The sequence below is a fragment of the Podarcis melisellensis genome, assembly GCF_964234715.1.
Source record: "Podarcis melisellensis genome assembly, chromosome: 15".
Classification (NCBI taxonomy): domain Eukaryota; kingdom Metazoa; phylum Chordata; class Lepidosauria; order Squamata; family Lacertidae; genus Podarcis; species Podarcis melisellensis.
In genome coordinates, this window is record NC_138532.1 from 43946519 (window position 1) to 43969491 (window position 22973).

Here is a 22973-nt window from a genome sequence, read left to right on the forward strand (position 1 = left end):
TATTATTATTATGGGACCTGACCCCAACCCGCAATATCTGCGCGAGGTTACCCTGCAAGGCCGTTGCAAGCGGCTCTCTTCCGCGCAGAGGACTCTCCGCTCTGCTGCAGCGATGGCCGGCGCAGTAAAATTAACGAATTTTATCGCAAAATAAAAACCTGCACTTGGATGGGGGCGTTGACGTGTCTGCGGCGTTTTGTGCGTGTGTTTCTTTTGCGGGGAGGGGGGCGCTGCCACTGTTTTCTACGTGCTGCTCTCTCTTGAGGGAGGAAGATTCAAACATGATTTCTCAATTGGATCCAGGGAGTGGCCCATCCCGGCAGCAAAATGGTCCCCTCTACATATTTCATATCTCTGGGGGAGCGCGGCCCCGACGGAGTCCCTTCGAGAGCGGGCCGTGACATCCCGCAGCTGCCTTCCGGGTCGGCTTCGGGCCCGGGAGGCTTCGCGCTCCGCTTCCTGGCGCCGCAGCCCAGGAGCGCAGCAGCGGGGCTTTCATAAAGACAACCTCGATGCGTCTCTTTCGGGAGCGGAAGTGACAGGCCTCAAAGTCCAGAGGAGCTCACAAGAATGCAGGGAGCCTCGCCTTGTATTCGCTTTATATATAAATTAAGGCTGTCCCACTAGAAAAGGCCGGGCGCCCAAGCGCGAGTGCAAATGCGGAATAAGGGAGACCCAAGAACATGTGCAGAGCACCCCTTCTGCGGCAGGAAGGCACTAGGGGCTCCTGTCTTGCCTCCGGGAAACTGCAGGCTAGGAGACGCTTCTCCCGTCGCTCCTTCGGCTCCTGCCGCCTTCCCAGCGTCTTCTGGGAGGGGATTCATTCACTCACTCCCCAAGTCCCACCCCCGGCTGTCACCAACTCTACTGAAATCATGGTTTCCACAGAGGACAACCAGGGAAGCCCACCCACTCCCTATCAGCCTCTCTCAACTTGTGGGTACCCAGATGTTGTTGAACTACAACTCCCATCACCCCTAGCTAGCAAGGCCAGAGCTCAGGGATGATGGGAGTTGTAGGCTAACAACATCTGGAGACCCACAGGTTGAGAACCGCTACAAGCACTGCTGTGTCGTCCTTAGAGGTTTCCCCCTGGTTACTGGAGTCCAGCTGCTCAGTAGGCACAGCAGCTGTCACAGCTTTCCTGTCTGCTTCCCTCCTCCAGTTAAAGAGAAGTCATTCACACTGGCTGACACACATTCTAAAAGATATCAGGGGTGGAGGAGAGGCAAAACAACCCCTTTCCTCCTTCCCACCCACCCAAGAAAAAGCCAGACTGCAGGCCAATGCTCTGTCTATGATTTTATTAGATTTGTTTCCAATATGCCTGTATTGGAAGATTGGGAGACAAAAAAAGGCACAAACTCACATTAAAGAAACAATAAGATCATCTAATCAAGTCTACAAAGTGTTTGCCATAAAAAGGAGTTGCACTAGGAACCAACCAAAACAGATCAGGGAGTCCCTGCAGAGGCCAGCAGAGGATGAGCCCGAAAGGCAAGAGCATGCTGGTGGGGTGGGGGGCTTCTCTCCCCCCACTGGGCTCCAAAGATGGAAGCCCAGGCAGGTGTTGGGAGAAAGCAGCTCAGCTCAGCAACCATACCCACCCTCCTCCTCCAAGCCAACAGGGTGGGGTGGGGTCTGGGTGGTGAAGCCAAATGCAACATGTTACGCAGTGCCTCCGCAGCACCCTCTCTGCTCCCATTGCTGGGCTCCCCCCTCCCCCCAGGAAGGAACAAGGAGGTCAGTCGTCACGGGGGGGCAGGGGAGGCAGAGAGAAGGCTCAGAAGATGTGCCTCAGCTACAGTTCGGCAGGAGGCGAACTCTAAAAAAACGCAACACGCAAAGAGCAGAACAAAGGACACACAGAGTGGAAGTTTGCTGCATTTTTCTCGCTCTTACTGCTAAGCAGGAAAGCTTTGTGTTTTAATGAGAGCTTTCACCTTCGTACCACAATCTTCCCTTGATTTTCTCCCCCGCCCTTCAAAATGTCACCGTCTGTTTCCATAGAGATGTGGTGTCACCAGCTACAAAGCCTCTCAGCTAAAAAACAAATCTTTAAGCAGCAGGAGTGATAAGAACGGCCATAGAAACAGTTAACACATTCAAGCATAAGAATCCTCTTACACTTCATTACCAAAAGAAAAAAGGAAAAAAAATGTTCAGTGTTTTAATTCCCAATTCTCAGTATTTTACAGTACAGGAAGATTAACCAGGGGGCCTCCTTGCCCTGGAGGGGAGGGAGGAGGGAGCACCCGACACATTCCTGGTCCCAACAGACTTTGCCCCAACCCCTGGGCTTCTCTTTCTCAGGCAGGCAAGGCAGGCCCAGTGCTGAGCCATGTCTCCCGCTCTGCCTGGGGGGCTTGCTAAAAGCCCCTTTCCCCCAAAGCCCCTCAAGTCACCTGTCAAGAGAGCGCGACCAGAACGGATCAAGCTTGCTTATTGCACTTGGACATCAATAAGGCAAAAAATGGACAAAACAAGAGGACAAGAGGGATAAACTGCCTCCTCTCAAGGCAAAGCTGCCCGTCGTCACCCTGCTTGTCTCCCACCCTCTCTGTCTGGCAAGGGCCACTGCTTCAGGCGCAGAGAAAGGGAGGAGACCCGGCTACAGAGGCTGCCACACCAAGGCATGGCCTCACCTCTGCTCCCACCAGCTCCTGAGTGAAGCCAGCACTGTTTGTTCAACCCGCTCTTTCTCCTGTGATTGTCTTAAGCAGCTGCCAGCCCACAGGCAAGTGGGCTTCAGAAGCCCCTCCTCAGCAGCAAAGAGCTCAGCCAGCTTTTGGCCATGACCCCTGCAGCTCCTGGCAACCGAGAGAGACAGATCATCCCCTCTGCAGTGCCGCTGCTCCGTGCTACGGGCCTTATTGCTCAGGAGCAGCACAAACGCCCAACACAAGCAGCGCCTGAGCAGGAAACAACCAAAGAACGGGATTCTGCTTGTGCAATTTGTTTGGTGGTCGGGTTAAGAGACCATTCAGCTCGTCTACTGTACTAAAGGGGAAGGTGGAGGAGACCCAGGACTGTTTTCTTAGCAGGCCAACTAAGTCACCTGCTCCCACCACCCCACAAGTGGCAATGTGGACCTTGAGGACCACACTGGAAGGGGCTCAGCAGGCAGAACCTGGGCAAGGAGCAGAGGCTGGTGCAGGTGCACTTCAAGACCAGGGCACTGCTAGGAGCAATCTTCCCTGCTCCTTGTGGCCAGGAGTCCTGCCCATCACCGTGATATTCAGGGAGCAAAAAGGTTGGCCTGACACCCTCTAATACTGAGTTCCCATCTCCACAAATGGACAAAGAAAGGTGAAGAAACAAAGGCAGCAGTTTATCCCAGTGTTTCAAAGGAAAAATATAGATATATACATACATATGAAATCTAAATCACCACATCACAAGACTATTTCAGCTAAAACGGTCACTTGGAAATCAAAGAGCCACGTGGGAATCGGGCTGAACACTCTTCTGGGGAAGGCGGCTGTGTCACAGGTGCAGCCATCCCCCAGGAAGTGCCTCCAGCCCAGGTGCCAAGGCCAGAGCGCTCAGGACCAGAGGACTGTCTATTTGCTCACGATAGTAAGGGCCACTAGAGTTAGCTAGGGGAGGTTGGAAGTCGCCTGCTGACTGGATAGAGGAGGGCTTGATCCAGAGATGGTCCGTTGGTCAAGAGGGTGGAGTTCCTGGGCCTTCCTGCTGGCTGTTTTGCAAACTTAAGGAAAGAAAGAGAGAAACTGGGTTACTTCAGTGGCTTGAAAGCGATCTTCCAAGTGGGGAAACTCTGCTGGGTAGCTGGATTTATTAAACACTCCTGAGTATCTTGGCAGTCATTTTTGAAGGAGGGGGAATGCAGAGTGCCTTTTCTGTCAGGGATGACACTACATGTTTTCAACAGTGAGGGTACAGTCAACTGTGCAATCCCGGAGAGTCTGCAGCAGACTTATTCCATGTCAGACACCCCACACACACACCAAAAGCCTCCTGCAGCCGAGCCCACAAAGAACATTTGCACCAGGAATTTATTGCACTTGGCGCAGATGTTTCTCTTGATATTTATGCTTGGAGCCAATGCAGGATCCTTAAGAAGGGGCAACACAGCTCATGTCAGAAGCACCATGTCCACATATTTGTGGCATCGCCTCTTTTCTAACCTTTGAAGGCAGCCCCGAAGATGTGGACATACCGTGCAAAGAGAGGAATCCACGCTAGTCATCTGCAGCCGACGTTCCTTTCAAGGGGTCCTTCTGTCTCATCTGCAGCAGGAGAAAAGGAGATTTTTTGGTCTTTTGCAAAATTAGGCCAGGGAGCAGCACAACCAGAGGGCAGATCTCCTGGAGTGAGAGACCTCAGCAGAGCCTCGTGTCATGCACAAAGCATCCAACAGAGAAAAGGAGCAAGAACTTCAGGCACTCAGGCGAGGAAAGCAGAGCTGCCGGCCACTTGCCTACCCCCAGTCCTTGATCACTCTGGGGGACATGAGGCCCAGCAGACCAAGTCCCTTCCCACTTGCCTCATCCAGCTGCCTCTTCGTCTCGTCCTCCATCCTGCGAATGTCCTCCATGGTCAGGTCAACCCATTTATCAAGCCAGCAGAACAGCTGCCGGTGGAAATTCGTGAAAAGCCGCCTCTCTTGCTACAAGAGAAGGAAGAAGAGCTCAGAGCTCCAGCGCAAGAGCCATCCACAGCCAGCGTGCAGCAGGGCATGCTGAGCCATGCGGCTGAGTCATGCCTCCCCACTCCCCTCAAGGGAGCAGCACCGCGTTGCTCCCTGCCAGAAGTCACTTCCAATATTCTTGGCCTCATTCAGCGACAGACCGTTCTGAGCTCTTGCAGGCAAGCGCAAGAATGCAAGAGCTCCGATACACAAAGCAGAAGGAAGATGGGCCCTACAGTGCCTGTTCATCTTGCTGGGCGCAAAAGGCCATCTCAGCCCTTGGCTTGTAACTATTCTGAGGCGGGCACAGGTTTTGCTGGCTGTAAAGGAAAGCTATGTGCACTTGCCAAAGGCAAAGCAACAGCAATTCAGATATGAACAGGACAGAGCTGACTGCTCTGGCCTCACGACAAGGAGGGCAACGTGGCAGGGCTTCATTTGCCTGCCTGCAGTTGGCGTGTGGCTGCTCCACCTCCAAGAGAACAATGTGGCACGCCTGGCAAATCCACAGCACACCAACACCCAAGCGACGGAAGGGATGTTTCCCCACCCAGCCCTTTTGTGAAGGCTGAGGGCTGCACCACCTCACCCGCCTTCCCCAATTACGTCCTGTTGGCCTTTGGGGATGACCTTTCACTCACCTTCTGTATAAAGTTTTCGACTTTGTTCTGCAGCCCCCACCACTTGAACTTGACCGTTACTAGCTTGTAAGCACACATGTATGGACAGTCGGTTTGCTTGCCCAGCTCCTTCTGCAGACGTAAGAGAGGAATCCTCAGAATGGAGCCCTTGGCCCCAAACCAGCCCCACGGCTAGCCCTCCCCTCTTCCTCCTCTCCGCTCATTCACTGTTTATACTTCTGGCAACCCAACCCACAATAGCAGGTCCAGTATCTCTAGATTATCGGCTGTGAGCCAGGAAGCCCCCATTTAAGTCTCAAGGAAGACAGTCCTGAGCCACCTTCCATCAGCTATGAAGCAGCCTGAACACCTGGCAGCTACAGAGCCCCTGTTCTCCAAGGACCACTGCCATTTGGCACAGCACCCAGAACGACACCAATGCCCATACATACCCTCCAGTTGGGCCCCAAAGGGCCACGCCCTGTTTTGGCGGATTTAAACTTTGATGGGTCTTCTTCCGGCTTGTAATCCTGAAGCAGATACAACAGGGAGCAGGTTACAGCAAAGGAAGGTAACACCTACCTCCAAAGAAGGGTGCAAAGCAGTCTCCTTTGCTTCCTGGAATGCAAGGAGCTCAGGGGAGTTCCATTTCCCCCCTTCCGCTGTAGCATCGAGGGCCACAGCAGCTGCTCAGGGGCAAGACATCCCAGGCTGCCTTGGAGCTCCCTGCACTGGGGACCAGGAGGAAGAAGCCCCAGCCCAAGCGGGGCATTTCCACCTTGGCCTGAGCTCCTAATCCCAAAGCCCCCCCAGGAAATGGAAGGCGGACAGCACCCCCCTTTTCTCCCCACTCAATGCATGGCACAGCCGCCCTGCCAATTACAACCCTGAGCAAGGGAAGAGAGCGATTTATGCTGGGATTTATGGTCCCTTCTCAGCGCTCGCAAATAAAAAGAAAAGCAAAAAGGAACCTCTTACTCTCCTAGAAGCCTACACAAAATGCCCACAGAAATTAGAAGTCTTAAGTGGTTTTTGTGGCTAAGCCAATTCTTTCATTTGTAAGCTATGCTGCTGCAGAGCTCTCAGGGAAAACTCAAGGTCACAGTCAGCCAGACAACTCTGAAGTGGCTATTTGTGGCTATGCCCAGGGCCCAGTTCGGCCGACTGGAAACAGCAGCCCCCGACAGAGGCAGCTGCTTTTCTCCAGCCAAGCAAAGCACGCGCCCCCCCCAAAGCCCCCACCCGCCTGCAGCCCAAGAGGAGCCCTTCTCCTGAACACCCACCCCAGGCCAGCTCTCGCACTCGGCTGCCGTACCCTTGAAAGCACTTGGCTCCGGTCTGCAATGTCGATATAGACGGCTTCTACGTTCTTCCATTCATTCGGGTCCAGTTTGTGAACCTGCAGGCAGCAGAAAGGAGGAGCGTTTGCGTGATGTCTCAGTGCCCCTCTTCCAAGTTTTAGTGCTCTTCTTTAAATTGATTTCTTCCCCCCACCTTCAGCCACTGGAGCTTTCATGGCAGCCAACGCAGGACAAGAACATAACAGCAAAGATCTTTAAACACACAGAAACTCATCACCATGAAAACAGTTTTTATGAAAGAGCAGAATATTTATAGTAAGCTATATTCAACCAAGTTCTACTCAGAGTAAACCCACTGAAATTAATGGGCCCAAGTTAACAATGCCCATTTGCTTTGGTGCTCCAAGTACAACTAATGTTGGATACTGTTCATTAGTTTTATACATTCTTACTGTTACATTATGATTTTGTACAACCCCCATTGCACATCACTTCAGAATTAGTAGTTTTCTAAGTAAGACAAATCAAATAAACACAGCAGCAGCAGCAGCAGCAAGAAAAGACATGAGAGAAGCTGAGGGGTGGCTCAGGAAGAGCCAAGTCCTCCGGGGTCCCAAAAGCAACCTCTCCTCTGCCCCAGGTGGAAAGAGCTCCTGTCCAAAAGCAAGCTAGTAAGTGAAGAATCCCCCCATTGCCCACAAGAGCAGGCTGAGGGTCCACTTCACCCCACAGCCTGTGTGGTCCAGGGAGAGGCATTTTAAAATGGACACACAAACTCCTGGGGGACCCCCAGCACACGCACGGGAGGCGTATCGTCTTGTGGCGCTCCTGAGCAAAGCATGGGGAGGTGGCTGGGGAGGCTGCACTTGGGGACAAGCGCTTCCGGCTTAGAATTGCTCCAAACCAGCAACATGCCCGAACCTTCTTTGCACTTGGCCACCTCCAGAAGGCAAGCTCTGCAGAGCCATCTCTTTGCCACCCGCTTCCGGGACGCAGAGCCAGCCACAGGGGCCGTCCCTGCCAAGGGCACTTACGTTCTCCTGCATGCCAAGGTCCGGTTTGTGCCAGGTCTCAATTTTGATCAAGAAGTCGTCTTTCATGTACTCATTCTGCCAAAGAGAGAAGATTCCGTTACCAGCTGGGAATTAGGAAAAGCAAGCGGGAGCATACACCTTTCCCAGACTCCACCCTTGGGGCAGCGGATCTGTCTGCTTGCTCTCCTTTCCCCATTGGCTTCTTAAGTTGGGTCAGGCAACTTTCTCTCACAGGCTGGGATCATATCACAGCCATGGAATTCCAGGCCCTAAGAAACATTTTGAGAAAACCTGCTCTTGCATTATTTGGCAAATATCTCAGAACTCTGTGCCTGCTAACATTTAACCTGCACTGTTTTATATATCACAAAATGAGAATGGAGTAGTTTTAAAGATGTTGCAGTGCTCTTCCAACTAAGAGACAAAGAGCCCCTGTTGGGGGCAAAGTGTAGTTGACTAGAACCCTCAAAGAATGCCTGGAGCTGACAGAGCCTTGGTCCCCTGCCCCAGGACAAAGGCTGGCAGAGGCTCTCCAGGGTTTTGGCTAGCAGGCCAGAGCCAGAGGGAGCCAGCCCACCCACAACTTCTTTGCCCTACCTGGAATCCATCGCTAGGGCAGCCACTTCCTAGAGGGGCTGATCGAGGGCCTGTCAGGACCGGTCGAGACACCGAGTCTATAAACCAAAGCACTCTGGGCACAGGATTCAGTGGCCAGGATGGAGGCCCAATGGCCCCTGCTGAGCAGCGAAGGAAGGGGCAAAGGCCACAGGACAGGGAGGGCCAGTTGGTACAAGTGGCCCGGGAGGATCTCAGCTGGCCCAGGATGAGAACAGGGCCGGGGGCAAAAGGCTGTGGAGGGGTTAGGGTTAGTTCACCCCTGAAGAGAGAAGGGTCTTCTGCCAGCTGGGACCTTCTGTGTGCAAAGCAGGGGCTCCACATCACGAGGGTGCAGTCCCTCTGCAACCCCCCCCCCCGGCTGTGGGACATCCCAGTAGCCTCCCCAAACACTTACACAGCTCCGCTCGGAGGGAGGGAGGAAGCCACACTTACCGTAATAACTGCTCCAGAAATCGGCACATGGAAAGAGAAAGACAGCTTTCATGAGAGAGAGAAAAGTTTGGAGATGTAGCAGGAACTCTGCCACACTCCCCCCCCCCATCCCCATGCATGTAGCCCAGTGGTGCCTTGGGGGGGGGGGCAAATGGATTGGCAGAAGGAAACGCTCCTGCTGCCCCAAACCCTCCTCACAGCCCTGGATATGCTCCTGGGTCATTCTGCTCCTGCCTGCCTCTGAATCAACAGCACTCCCTGGGGCTCCTGCTCCAGTCTCCACTTTTCAGAGGGGGCACCAGCTCTATTGCTGTTTACAAGGGCGGGGGGGGTCACATCTCACATCTCTTGTGGGTTCACCTAGGAAGCTCCCATATAACAAGGTGGACCACAGCCCTTCATGGTCTGCACTGACAGTGGCCCCGGCTTGTGGAGGCCCTCCTCAACTCAACCCTTACAATAACCAAACATGCATCACAAAGCCATCCCCATCCCTGGGGTGGGGATACCCAGCTCCCTCCTCCTCCTTTCCTCTGCTGGTTGGCTGCGGCTGATGGACATTGGGAGTCCAGCAACATCTGGAGGGCCACAGGCCCCCCACTGTTGCAGGATGGGAAGGAAGAAGTGTTCTCTACAGGCAGAGGGATGTGGAAGACTTTGCTGGCCTGGGAACTGGCTCAGTCCATCCCAGAGTTTCTGTGCCTAGAAAACAGGCGTGGTTGTTGAGGCTGGAAGAGGCTTCCTCTGGAGGGAGTCAGCGCATCACCCTGGGGGAAATGTCCCAGCCGCCTGGTGAACCAGGCTTGAGGCTCTGCTTCCAGTTGGATGAGAAGCCTGCCAGGCCTTCTCCACTGCCTGCCAGGCCTTCTCCACTTTGTGCATAAGGACATTCTCCTTCTCTCCTCGCTCCAATCCTGCACAGGGGAAAATAGCCGCCTTCCAGGCCAGGCCAGCTCTTCACATTCCACCGTGTGGTAACCAAAACCAGCACACCAAGTCCAGCGCCGGCTGCCAGTAATCAGATGCTTCTGATAGCAGAGCTCCATTATTCATGAGCCAGGCCACGGTGGATCTGGTGACAGGCCGGGCATCTGCACCAGCCACCGCCACTCTTTCCATTCTGAAGAGGAGGAGCGGAAGCTCACAGGGCAAATGCCAGGGTTTCAACGCCCCGTGTCAGACGGCTGCTCAAAGCGCAGAGACCTCTGAGGAATTAACGCCACCTTTTCAGGATCGGCCAGGTTGCTTGGCCCTACAAATTTTCACAAGGGAACACCTGGGAATGTACCGTGACAAGAAGCCGCCATGGCAGTTCCCTTGGCGCACAGTCCCAGAGCATGCTGGGTGTGTCGTTCCCAACTTAAAGCAAGGGAGAGCGAGCGGAGGTTCACAGGGCAGGGCTCCTGAATCAGAGCACCGCAGCCCAACTCTCAAGGATGGGCCTCGCACAGTTTGCTAGTTTCTTCCAGGAAATGAAGAACTGCAGTGTCCCAAGATCCCCACTAAGTCATCCCTAGCCCTGCGCAGCTGCCACAAAGTGTGACCTGCTCTGGATGCAGCACGGCTGCAAGACCAGGTGGAGGTGCAGCTCCCCCTCCCAACTAGGCTGCCTCCACAGACTCTGGTCCAGGGCAGGAGTAGCCATGGATGTTTCCCCCAGGGAGGCCAGAGCAACGCAAGGACCCATGGCCAGAAGAGGCCACGGCCTGGGCCCCCACCCAGTGTGCCTTCTCTGCCCTTGGAAAACTCGGGCGAAGGCATCAAGGCCCCCTGTGACTGGCGTGAGCAGCGGCTGCAGCTCCTGCACCAACCAAGCCTTGTGGCTACACCGTTCTCCCACCCAAAACGCTAACATGGCAGGCCTGGAAAACAGAAGCGCTGAGCTATGTGCTGGCCTGCCAGAGGCACAGCTTGGCAGCTGCTGGAGAAGAACAAGGGTTTCTGTTTTCCCTACATGAGAAGCTCATGAGTCCATGGTTTGGGGGAAGCACCTGAGGCCAAGGGACCCTGCGAAGCTTTCAGGGGCAAGAACATTTGCAGCCTCACCCATGCCCAGAGGAAAGCCAGTCGGGCAGCCGTGAAATGCTGAGCAGGAAAGGGGCACCAATTAATGCCAGGACACACTGGCCATGCCCTGGCAGGAATCCCAATGTCTCAGGCAAAGTGCTAATGTGATAAGCCAGAGACAAACTGTGATCCTCGCCAGGACAGCTGGCCTAAGCTCTTCCCCCAGGGCTGCCAAGGCAGATGTTCCTCCTGGCCACGGCACCAGGGAGCCAGCAGCTGCCCTAGGGCTCCAGCCTTGCCCTCACCTGCCAAGGCATGAAGAGGACCCTCCGCAAGCTCCTCCAAACTGGCTCACTCAGCCCTGCCTGATCTCCAGGAATCTTCCTCTCGAGGGCTGGTTTGGAGCAGGGAGAGTCCTGCCTGGCTGATCAACCAGGCAGGATCAGCCCAGGTATCCATCAGACAAGCCCTGTTGTGGTTTACACAAGGAAGCAGAACGGTTGCTTCTCTCCAGCAACAAAGCCCTGGAACTCCGGTTGGCCTCACTAGACAGCTGCCCATCCCAGGGAGGGAAAGTGATCTCAGTTGCAGCTTAGGAACGTCTGTGCAAAAGGCCCCCAAAGCCTGGCCCTGCCTGCACTTTTCCAAATAGATGAGGGGGGTGCCCACCCCACAGAGTGCAAGGCTACTCACCAGTCCGGCAGTAAGGGTAGGCATTCCAGGCTTTCTCGTGGATATTCAAGGCTCCCTCTGGGGCCAGCATCTTCACAAAGGGAGGGACTTTGCTGCAGGAAACGAGCAACAGAAGACAGCTATCTTTGAACAGCATCTTGCACACACAGCCCAGCTCCACAGACAGACAAGCCCAGGATGCTTTGGGGCCTCTGATCTTCTGACTGACTACGGCAACAGCCAGCAAACATGTGTCAAATGCCACAAACACAATGCCCTGCACCCAAAGGCCGAAACAACACCCAGAAGGTCACACCAAGCTGAGAAGAGCCACCGGCCCTGCAGAAAAAGGCAACTGACTTGAAACCACCCCCAAGCCAGCAGTGCTCAGGCCCAGGACCTCAGACTGACCCCCCTCCTCCCTTACTCACCTGCTGCTCTCCACGGTTGCAGGTAAAGCCAAAGGGCTGACTGCACAGCAAGCTGCTTTGTAAAGGGGTCAAGAGGGAACTCCTCTCTGTGGACTCCCCACGTCCTCCCCCCACCCAGCTGTGATTCCTCCTCTCTGTCTCCCCAGTCTGCTCATCACCAGGCTAGAAAGGCTCAATGAGGAACCTCAGCTCCCAAGTGCCTGGCTGTGGCCGTCTCCAACGGGCCTGCAGGCTTCCTGAGGGTCACTCGAACAGGTCACAGCAGCTGGGATCAAAGCAATACCCCCACCCAAAAAGGAGCTGTAGCAAGGAGTGCCACAAGAGCAGCTGCCCAGAAGCTGAAGCAGGAAGGGGACCCACTGCTTTTCTTGTGCACATGCAGCAACGAGCCCAACATGCAGAAAAGCAGAACTACTAGGGCTGAACAAACACCCAGAAGAGCTTCCTTACTGCAAGGGGGAGGGATGAATCTGTGTGTCACTTGAGGGGCCAAGATCCAACCCCCCCACACCCAACAAGCACTTCCTCCAGCCACCCCTTAAGCTCACTTGGAAGGCTGCTCAGAACTCTGGCCAGAGGGCTCCTTCCTCTGACAGGGTCTACCTTCCCAAGACAGAGACTAGGGTCAACTACCCTCCTCTCCCCAAAGGCAAAGAGACTACAAAGCAGTGGAGTTCACCCCTTCCCCTGGAAGACCAAGCAAGGCCTCTGCTGACCAACACCCACCCTGCCTACAGCATCTCTGCCACATACCTCTGCAAGTGGTAGATCTTGTGTGTGTACTGCCCACGTTCCCCGTCGCGCTCATAGGGCTCGTTCACCAGGACCTCCACCCCTTCACCACCGCCAGTTTCGTTCTTGCTGGCTTCTGCCACGGAGTACAGCTGCCCCACTTGGTACTGAAGGAGGAGGGACATCACAGCATCACTGTAGATTCGGCAGGCAGGTAGGCAGGGACACAAGAAGCAGCCCTGGACTGGGGCAGGCCACTGGTCCAGCCAGCTCAGCATCACCCACCCCACTGGGTCTCAAATGGTGGGTCAGGAATGATCCAAGGCGGCTTGCAAGAGGAGCAGGAGCACCATGCAAAGATACGGTAAATGATCGGAGGCGCTGGAGAGATCCTGCATAGGGCAGTGGGCCCCAAGATGCTGCTGGACTACAACTCCCATCATCACTGACCACTAGCTGTGCTATAAGCATATACCCAGCCCTGCAGGCAAGCCAAAACTGGACAAAGGAAGGTCTGAGCAGCCCTGTATTGGAAGGCTTTTAACGCTTGATGTTTTATGGTTTTAAATATGCTGTAAACCGCCCAGAGTGGCCGGGGAAATCCAGCCAGATGAGTGGGGTATAAATAATAACATTATTATTAGTTAGTATTATTATTATTATTGAGCCTGTGTCAGGCAGCTTCCTATGTTCCTGACTGCTTTACACTGTGCAGACCCTTAGCCTCTTTTTTACCTGGCAATGCTGCCAGGGACTGAACCTGGGTCGGGTGCTGGGCACCCAAGCTGTTTTTCTGCCTATGTGCCGCATTTGCTGCCAGGACTTTGCAGAGCCTGTGAGGGAGCCCTGGGTCATTCCACCGGCCGGAAGCAGGGCCTGCTCTGCAGAGTCCTTGGAACAGGGCTTGATCCAGCCCTCCAAAGTGCCCAGCGCCCCCCATTTCACCCTAGAAAGGATTAGGCCGCTAAGAGGAAGCAGCACTAGGCGCTTAGGGGGATTTGAGCCTGGCTCTACCCAGTCCTAGTCCAACACTAAACCTCCACGCTGTGCAAGCGTTTTAGGCCATCTGCCCCATAATTGTGAGCACAGTTGTGAAGCCCCTCCAGTGCACGGCTGGCATTCAGATACACAGAGAGAGCAGAGGGAGCAATTACTGGGGCAGACCAAGTGGCTGTGTCCCAGGGGGTGGGTGGGGTCTCCCAGACGGGGTCCCCTGGGGACAGAGAGCAGCATGTCCCCAGCGCTGACGCACTCTCCGGTCACTCTCCCTCTCCTGCATCCTCTCGCTCCACAAGTTAGAGTTCAGGCACTAAGAGGATCAGGCTGCTGGACTGCCATCTTCACCCCTTAATCTTCCCTGATATTTCTGATCCCCTAATCCCATTGGAACAAGGAAGCAGGCCCAGATAAATTGCTGTGTTAAATAAGAGGAGGCCCCGGGGGAATCCGCCAGAGAAAGTGTCCAAGAGGGCAAGAGGCCCCGTGCCCAGGAAGGAGGGTGGTGGGGTGGCTGGAAGGAGCCGCTCAGCTCAGGTGCTCAGTCCAGCAGGAACAGCTCAGTGCTCTGGGAGGCCTGGCGGTCAGTGGCCCCGTGCTCTGCTGGGGCTAAAACTTCAGACTCAGTGCCATGCTCAGGGAGACATGATCCTGTAGTGAAAGCACCCCTCTTCCTTTCCACCCCTCAGCCAGGCTCCTTGGGGGCCACTCATCCTCCTGGAAGCAGCTTTGCATTCAGCTGGGAAAGGCAGATCCTCCAGCTCACAAGCAGGAGGGGGGATGGTTTGGGGGGGCACACAGAGAGTGGGTACAAATGATGGCACCATGTTAGAAGTAACAGCTGAGAACACACCCACACATCCTGCCAAAAAACACCAAGCAACTGATATTTGGGGGAGGGGTTAGATCCAATCCTAAATCGCCTCTGGATATTAAAGATGGCCCATCTTGTTTATATTCTACAAAGGTCCCCCTCCCCCACTGGGGCTCTTGCAGACGCCCCTACAGAATACAGAGTACAGACACCTACAAGCCCCACACGGAACTTTGGCCATTGGACTGTAGGACTGTGATGCATTGGATTTTTAATCTGCCTAAGCTGCCTTTCTCCCCTTTGCCGCCATTGCTTTCCTTGGGGGGGGGGGGGAGGAATGCTGAGGGCTTCTGTAGGCTCAAGAGAGAGCACAGCTGGCACCCAGCCCGCTCAGAACAAATCTTGCTCTGCAGCTCCCCCTCTTGGCGTCCCTTTACACAGCTCTGGAGAACCCGCTGCTGCCCAGGCCCACCCCCTTCCCCGTCCCAGTAGCCTCAGGGCTTTGGCTCCCACTCTCAGCTCGCGCCTGCAACACCTTCCTAGGTCCTCTGGCTTTCTGGTCTCTTTAACGGAAACGGCACCTGCCTGCATTGGTTGAGTTGTGCTTTGGGACCAGCCGGACCTTGCCAAAGCCACAAGCCAGGAATGGGAGTCTCCAAGAGAGCTTGACCCAGGGGGCTCCCTGTCAGGCCCCGTCCAGGGAGACAGGAAGCCAGGCTGCCCAAGGGGTGCAGCCTCAGAAGCAGCAAGAGGCCAAGCTGCACTTGCAAGGTGTCAGGAGCCTCCTTCTCCCTTCAAGGCGCTCTGTAACCCGAACTCTGGGAAACATGAACCCAACTCTGCTTTGCCCCAATTCTGACAAGGCAGCACCGGACGGGACTCAGGACCCCAGCAGGTGCAGAGCCTGAGGCAGCCAGGCCAGCCCTTGCTCAGGAGGAGCCACCCGGGCGCCAGAGCAGGCTAGCGGGCAGCCGTGAGGATTTCAAGCAGACATATTTACTTCACACATATTGTCTCAGTTACCTCTGCAGCAACCGTACAGGGTTGGCCGGCATTACTCTCCAAATATTCCACATGGGGAACCCAAGCAGAGAGCGAGTCAGTGCCCCAGGAGTGCCATGTCAGAAGACCAGGATGAGCCCCGTCCAATCCAGGCTGGAGGAAGGGCAGCACCCAAAGACCTGGCCAGGAGCAAGGAGCACTTCCAGCAAGGCTCCCCCGCTGGGTCTCCTTCCATGGGTGAAGCTGATACAGAAGACGCACGTGTGTGCTTCAGGCCACTTGGGCTGACCTACATTCTCCTAGCTCTGCCTCCATTGTCCTTTGTTGCTGCCATCACCAGGGTTGGGGGAGCAGAAAAATGGACCCGGAAGGATAGTCAACCAAAACTCTCTGCTCAAGCTGGCGGCCCCCTCCACACTTGTGCTTCAAAACAAATAGTTGGGGGAAATGACACACGCTTTTGTGCAATGTGCACATTTGCCACAAACACCCAGGAATGCCCCCAGTGAGGGCCTGACACTTCCCTGGAGCGCAAAGCGTGGAGAGAGAGCAAGGGGAATAACAAGCTATGCATCCTAGGGATGTCTCCACCTCCACTCAAAAGCCCCTGGCAGGCAGGCTGAAGTTTATGGCACGGTGGGAGTTAGGCCCTCACACAACACTCACTAATCTTGCTGCAAATGCAGGAACATTCTTTAGTCAGCAGCTTGTTCCTAATAATTCAAATAGTCTTAAGAAGGAGGGCAGGCAGGCAACAGAGCCCAGAAGCCCGGATAAATCTTTTAGATTCTTCCATCCATAACTGATGCCAAGAGTGGAGCAGGGAACTGGATTGGAGGAAAGATCCGCCACACACTTGAGACTTGTGGGTGCTCTGACCATGAGTGTTTAAAGAGTGAGAAGAACATTAGAAAGCCTGCAGACAAATGCCAGGCCCTCACACCTTAAGGAGAGTCCCAGAAACTTGTCCAATGTCACTCAACCCCTTGCAGAACTGGTGACAAGTTCCTCTCCACAGCACTAAGCACCCACCTCCTCTCCGCTTGCAGCAAAGTGGCCCCTACTAATGAGCTAATCTTTAAGTAGCCACAACACACTTATCACTGGCCACAAATGGAACCAAGACTAGATTTAAGGCAGGTATTGAAAAAGAAGCAGCAGAGAAGTTGGCACTTACCTCCTCCACAGACACGGGCAAAAGAACACGACTGCAAGAGAAGAGACAAAAGGAAGTTCACTAAAGGTCCAGTAACCAGGATCACTTGCACAGTGTCAACAACAACTCAAAGTCCCACTGGAGGATTACAGCCCAAGGGGTTCCAGTGGAGCTAGGACAGCCCCCCCCCTCTGTCCCCACTATTGCCTGCCACCCCCATTGCCAATGCTGTTACTGCTGGGGAGTTCATTTCTGCAGCCTGGGGCAACTCAGGCAAGGACCTCCCAGAACAGCAATGAAGTTTGCCGTTTCACAAAATGTTGTGTGGAGAAAGAGAAAGGCAGAAAGAGAATATATGTGCCTGTCACTTCCATAAACAGAAAAACTACAACAGCAAAATGGACTCTCTCCAAGCCCCACCAAGGAACTTTCAAGAAACCCCAACCCAAACACCACAATAATGTTTCACACACACAAATGCAGTGGCTAGTTAAACATTAACGTCAGATGCAAAGATGTTTGCTTTATCTAATGCGTTATGATGATGGCATCACAATAGCAGCTGTCACCAAAGCCTACCTCTACTAAAACAAAGAGACAAGGGTTTCTTACAACTATGCCAGTAATCTCCATACTAGGACAACTTAAATATTTGGCAAAGCTCTTGATGTTTGGCAAGGCCAACTGATGAACTCCAGAAAAGTCAAGACAGTGTGGACTGGAACGACTCCAAACTGGGGAAGGGCTCCAGGCACGAAATGTGGCAGTCTCTCTTCCCCAGCAATGCAGTGCACACCCAGTAGCAACCCTGAGAGATGCCAGCCCTCTTCCTCTCAGGAAGGGGAACTTGCTGTGGCCCTTCAGGGACAGCTGGATTCCAGCTCCCAGCAGGCAACCTGGCAACAGACTGGGATGGTGGGCATCCAGGAATGTATGGAATTCTGCAAAGAGACCCATCTACTAGCCGGTTGGACAGCAGAGCTCACAGTGGTCCACAAACCAGGCCGAGGGCAAGATGCCCTACTGAGTGAGCTCCCTCACCAAACCAGTCTTGGGCAAAGGTACCCTAAAGGGAAACATGGAAGTCAAAGGGGAGGAGAGTCACCTGGAAGGGTCTGCGTGGAAGATGAGGAATGAGTAACTTCCTGTGCTTCTGGCAAGGAGAACAGCAAAGAAAGAAGTGCCTTATTTTGTTCTCTGTCATTGGTCAGAGCCAGAAATATATTTCCAAAATGGCTGTTAAAAGCAGGAGCCTGTACCAAAATATTTAGAGCCCAGCCCTAAACTTGGTCATAACAGACCAGAAGACGGGAACAAGGAGACAAAAACGTTGTCCCCATCTTCAAAAAAAAGGGGAAAGAAGGCCTAGGAAACTACCCACCAGTCAGCTTGACATCAAAACCAGGAAAAGTCCAGAACAGATAATTAAACAGCACTTAGGGAGGATATTTTGATTACTAAGACCCAGCATGGGTTTCTCAAAAACAAGGTGAATGTTGTGGACATAGTGTATCTTGATTTCCGAAAGACTTTTGACAAAGTTCCCCATGATACTCTTGCAGAGAAGCTAGCAAAATGTGGCCTGGACGAAGTAACTGTTAAGTGGTTTTGTTGTAGGTGATTGACTGAATCCAAAGAGTGCGCACTAAGGGTTCCTCATCATCCTGGAATAAAGTGACAAATGGGGTGCCACGGGGTTCTGTCCTGGGCCTGTTGTTGTTCAACATTATTTATAAACAACCTGGATGAAGAAATTGAGGGGGTGCTCATCAAGTTAGCAGAAGACAACAAACTGGGAGGGGTAGCTAATGCCACAGAATACAGAATTGGAATTCAAGATGACCTTAACAGATTGGAGACCTGGGCCCAAACTAGTAAAATGAATTTCAAAAGGGACAAATGCCAGGTTATAAACTTAGGAAGGAAGAACCAGCTGCATAAATGTAAGATTGGGAACACCTGGCTAGCCAGTAGTACATGTGAAAAGGATCTAGGGGTCTGAGGAGACCACAAGCTGAACATGAGTCCACAGTGTGATACAGCAGGGGGAAAAGCTAATGCTATTCTAGGCTGCAGCAACAGAAGTATTGTGTCCAGGACAAGGGAATTAATAGTACCGCTCTATTGTGCCTTGGAGGGCACAGGGAGAAGGGGACGACAGAGGACGAGATGGTGGGACAGTGTTCTCGAAGCTACCAGCATGAGTTTGACAAAACTGCGGGAGGCAGTGGAAGACAGGAGTGCCTGGCGTGCTCTGGTCCACGGGGTCACGAAGAGTCAGACACGACTAAACAACATTGTGCCTTGGTCAGACCACACCTGGAGTCCTGGACCACAATTTAAGAAGACCATTGGCAAGCTGCAACGTGTGCAGAGGATGGCAACCAAGATCATCTGGGGTCTGGAAACCAAGTCTTATGAGGAAAAGTTGAAGGAGCTGCGTATGTTTAGCCTGGAAAAGAGGAAACTGAGAAATGACCCTTCAAACATCTAAAGGGTTGTCACATGGAAGATGGAGCAAGTTTGGTTTTTCCTGCTCCAGAGGAGAGGCTCCGAACCAATGGATTCAAATTGCAAGAAATTAAACATCAGGAAGAACTTTCTGACAGTGAGAGCCATTCAACAGTAGAACAGATTCCCTTGGAAGGTATTGGTCTCTCCTTCCTTGGAGGTTTCTAAGCAGAGGTTGGATGGTCATCTTTCAGGGATTATTCAGCTAGGATTCCTGCATTGCAAGTGGGTTGGACTAGATGACCCTTGGGATACCTTCCAACCCTCCAATTCTATGAGCATTTGGAATAAAGCAATGCATGAGATGAGCCAGCAGAGCATGACTCCTGAGGCTAGGATGTGTGTGTCTGTGTTTGCAAAGAGACAGACCGGAGACAATTAGTAATTTCATACCAGAGAATTTCAGTTCATCATCAAGCAACCTGTCAAAATGCATATAACTTGGGAAAACCAAAACTTGTCCAAAAGAAGCAGACTCTGCATAGCCAGCTGTCATTTTCCAGACATGTCAAGGAGTCAGCAAACAGGTAAAACCACCTCAATAACGAAAATACTTTCTTTCAAAGCCCTCTCATCCAGAAACCTATAATGGAGCACGATCGAGTCATACTTTCATAACTGAGTAGACTTTGGACCAAACATGGCTGATTAGCCGTGGCTCACTTTCCTTGGGGCCACAGCTGAGGATTGGTCCAGGCTTAAAAGAAGCTCTGCTGCAGGATCTGTCTGCCTCTGAGGTGAAGCAAAGTTTGAGCGATATATGAAACAAGCTCTAGTCTGAAACCTCTTTCAGGAAGTTCCATGTGCTTTCAGAGAGAGGGAGAAAAGGGAACGCTGTGCTGTGGGGCCTCGTTCCCCCAAGACGTGACCAGGACCCTGGAGCCGGGAGGAGAGCAGCAGAGCATCCCAGACTCTATCCCACACTGCGGATACACAGTGCTGCAGAAGGACAGAAGTTTAACTCCAGGCAGGTCAAGGAAGGAGCAGCTGCTCTTTGCTGCCGGCATCTAGCTCTCCTCCACGGAAGCCCTGTCAGCATCTGATGGCTGTGGCCATGTTGGCAAGCCGGTTGCCAGGGAGAGCAAATGGTCTGTCCCATCTTCTGGGTCCCTGCTCTGGCGTTTGGCAAATCCCAGCACCTGGAAGGCACCAGCAAAAGTCCCCCCCCCCCAGCACTCGCTGGCAAGGCAGGACTTCCAGCAGCAGCAGGAGGAGGAGGAGGGGGAGGAGGGAGACCCTGTTGCCAGAGGCCCAGGGAAGGGCCATACCAAGGAGGTTTTGCAGGCTGACCTCAGGCAGGGTCAAGTGACCTTAGCAAAATATACAACTCAAAAACAACCACCACCATGGTGCAAAAAAGAGGCACTCATCTCAAGTTAACCTTGCGGCAAGCCCGCACCTTGCTGTGCCCTGTCCGGACGAGCCGGTCCGCCAAGGCAGCCGCTTGGCCAGAGAGGGAAGGTGCCCCCCCCCAGGGGCCAGGGGGGAGGCGGGCGGCCCGCTTCTCCCTCGGGGCTCCCGGCGGCGGCCTTCCGCTCTTCCTCCTCTTCCAAGGTCCTCCTGCGAAAGAGGATGCCGGGCGCCGGGGAGGAGGAGGAGGAGGAGGGAAGCGCGGCTCCGCCATCCTCTTCCCCATCCCGGCATCGGGCGGAGGGTGACCTTCACCGCCCTCGTCCATCCTCCTCTTCCTCGGACCCGCATCCCTCCCACGGGGGGGGGGAGACAGAGAGACCCCCCCTCTCGGGAGGGAGCGCAGCCCCCGTCCCTCCGCACAGTGGGGGGGGGGTGTCTCCGCCTGCGGAACTCCCTGCGACCTCCCTCAAGCCCTTCCCCCTCCGGGGGCTGCGCTGAGAGAGACCCCCCTCGCCCCCCCCAAATGCCCCCGGGCGGCCACTCACTATTCCTTGACGAGCACCATGGCGGGCGGGCGGGCGGCGGCGGCGGCTCCTGGCGGTCCGTCCTGCTCCTCCTCGTCCTGCGGGGCTGCGCTCCGTCTCTCCTCGCCCGCCGTCCGCCTCTTTCTGGGCTCCGCGAGCGGCCCGGACGGAGCGCCGAAGGGAGGGGGGCGGGAGCGAGAGGGGAGGGGGCGGCGCACGGAGAGGGAAGGAACGAGCGTTCCCCGGCAACAGCCGCTGCGTCACTGCGCCGCGTCCCCGGCGCGATGGCGTCACGCCGCGGAGGGAAAGCGGGAGGGTTGGGCGCGCGAGCGGCGCGTGCGCAGGAGGCGCGCGGGAAGGTTGAGGCGGGTCGGGCGGCTCCTCGCGGAACTCGAGGGCGGGTGGAGGGCGGCGCTCTGCGTATGCTCAGAGGCATCCCGGCCCCGCCTTGCTCCCAGTGATAAGGGCGCCAGCCGCCTCTCGCTGGCTCGGCACCGCGTCCCTGTCCTGGTGCCTCGGTTTCCATCCGGAACCCCCCGTGGGGTTCATCTTGAAACAGAGCAGCGGCTGAGAGAGGGGCTCTGAGAGCGGACATTCATTCTGCCACAGCTTCTCTTGAACCGGGGGGTGGGCATCAGGGCCCCCCCCAGTTGGTGAACTGCAACCCCGCACAGCCCCACGGCTTCCCCCGAAGAATCCCAAGAAGGGTAGTTCTGGGATGGGGTGAACTACAGTTCCCAGGTTTCTTTGGGGGAAGGCATGTGGGAATGTACCAGCATAGTCAGGGATCGGGGCGATGGGCGATGTAGTCCACCAACACTTGCACTCCTTCCCCACACCTGCCTATTCAGTTTATCAGTTAGTTGGTGGGAATTTTTTCATATTTTTTGGGTGGGGTGGGGGAAGCAGCCTTTTGAAAAGGGTTTGGCTGGAAGGAAGGTTCTTCTGCTGAAAGGTGGTTTGGAGGGCTGAGTCTGGCCCTCCCCCTTTGCCAAGCATGACTCAGCTGCTAAGGAGGAGGAGATGCCGGCCCACCCTGAGCTGGGACAGCCCTTTCTGCATGGCAGGGCAGTCTGGTGCCTCCACCCTACACGGAGAATGAAGGATAGCCGCCTGCTGTCATCCTCATTTCAAGGGTTGCTAGGTTTCCGGCTTTATACCGGCTGGGCTGGTTACACTGGTTGTTCCTCAGCTGCCTCTGATAGTTGGTCTTTGCAGGATGTCACCCTCTCCATGGCCCAGTACAGCTCTGGGAGGGAATTGCAGCAAAAGAGTAGCCCTGCAGGATCAGGCCATGGAGCCCAGCCTCCCACTTCCTGCAGGTGCCTCTGGGAAGCCCAGAAAGGGAATAAAAGCATGGGCTCCCCCTCCCTGCTGCCCTGCAGCATCTGTCATTTGGAGGTAGACTGCCCTTGAAAGTGGAGGTCCTACACAGCCACCGAAAGGCTGCTGCTTTTTTCTCCTTGGATTTCCCCCTTCTAAAGCAACCTGAGCTAGTGGCCATCTCCACTTCATGTGGCAGTGAGTTCGGTTACATGCTGTGTGAAGGACTTCTTTTTGTCTGTTTTGAATCTCTGGCTCAGGAACCTTTTACAGTCTTAAGGGCTGCCCACATGGGGGGAGCGGGGACCAGAAGCAAAATGGGCATTTGCCTTGCTACACAGTTTCTGCCCATATACACACCCCTCCTGTCCAATGCCATCAAGAGACATGACCAGAGGTCATGGGCAGAGTCCAGTCAGGCAAAGCACTCAAGGAAGACCCAAAGCAGGGCAGGGAGTTGTGGACTGGGAAGGGTGTGTGTGATCTGAGGGAAGTTTAGGGGGCTGGAGATGGAGAGAGGCCCCTGGGACTGAGGTTCCTGCCCACTGCTCTACCTGATCAATTTCACAAGGTGACCTTCAAATTTTTTTTAAAAAAATGATTTTCTTGCCTTACAAAAATATATGCATTGTCTCAGGTTGTAGAGTCTTTTCTACAGATCGGTTACATTTGATGTGAGACAGTGTATACAGGATAAGTTTGGGGAAGAAGAGGGGGAGAGGGATGGGGGGAAGATTCTTTTATTAAGTGTATGTGTGGGGTCTTTGTGTCAGCATCACTTGAGTAGGTCCTA

The 22973-nt window shown here is 54.3% G+C and overlaps 1 protein-coding gene and 1 long non-coding RNA gene across 2 annotated transcripts; both read right to left on the reverse strand.

Annotated features, from left to right (window-relative positions):
• Positions 1–1289: 1289 nt before the first annotated feature.
• On the reverse strand, positions 1290–21024 carry PITPNA (phosphatidylinositol transfer protein alpha). Its single transcript, XM_081890779.1, is given in 13 exon segments — positions 1290–3712; positions 4184–4253; positions 4511–4633; positions 5296–5406; positions 5727–5804; positions 6590–6673; positions 7610–7684; positions 8660–8674; positions 8676–8704; positions 11360–11451; positions 12523–12668; positions 16491–16521; positions 20879–21024. Coding segments are annotated over 12 exon segments (852 nt in total). The 5' UTR covers positions 20899–21024; the 3' UTR covers positions 1290–3712; positions 4184–4205.
• On the reverse strand, positions 18183–20371 carry LOC309358060. Its single transcript, XR_014163320.1, has 2 exons — positions 18773–20371; positions 18183–18599 (listed from the first exon to the last, which is right to left on the reverse strand). It is a non-coding gene; the product is annotated as an uncharacterized lncRNA (long non-coding RNA).
• Positions 21025–22973: the final 1949 nt, after the last annotated feature.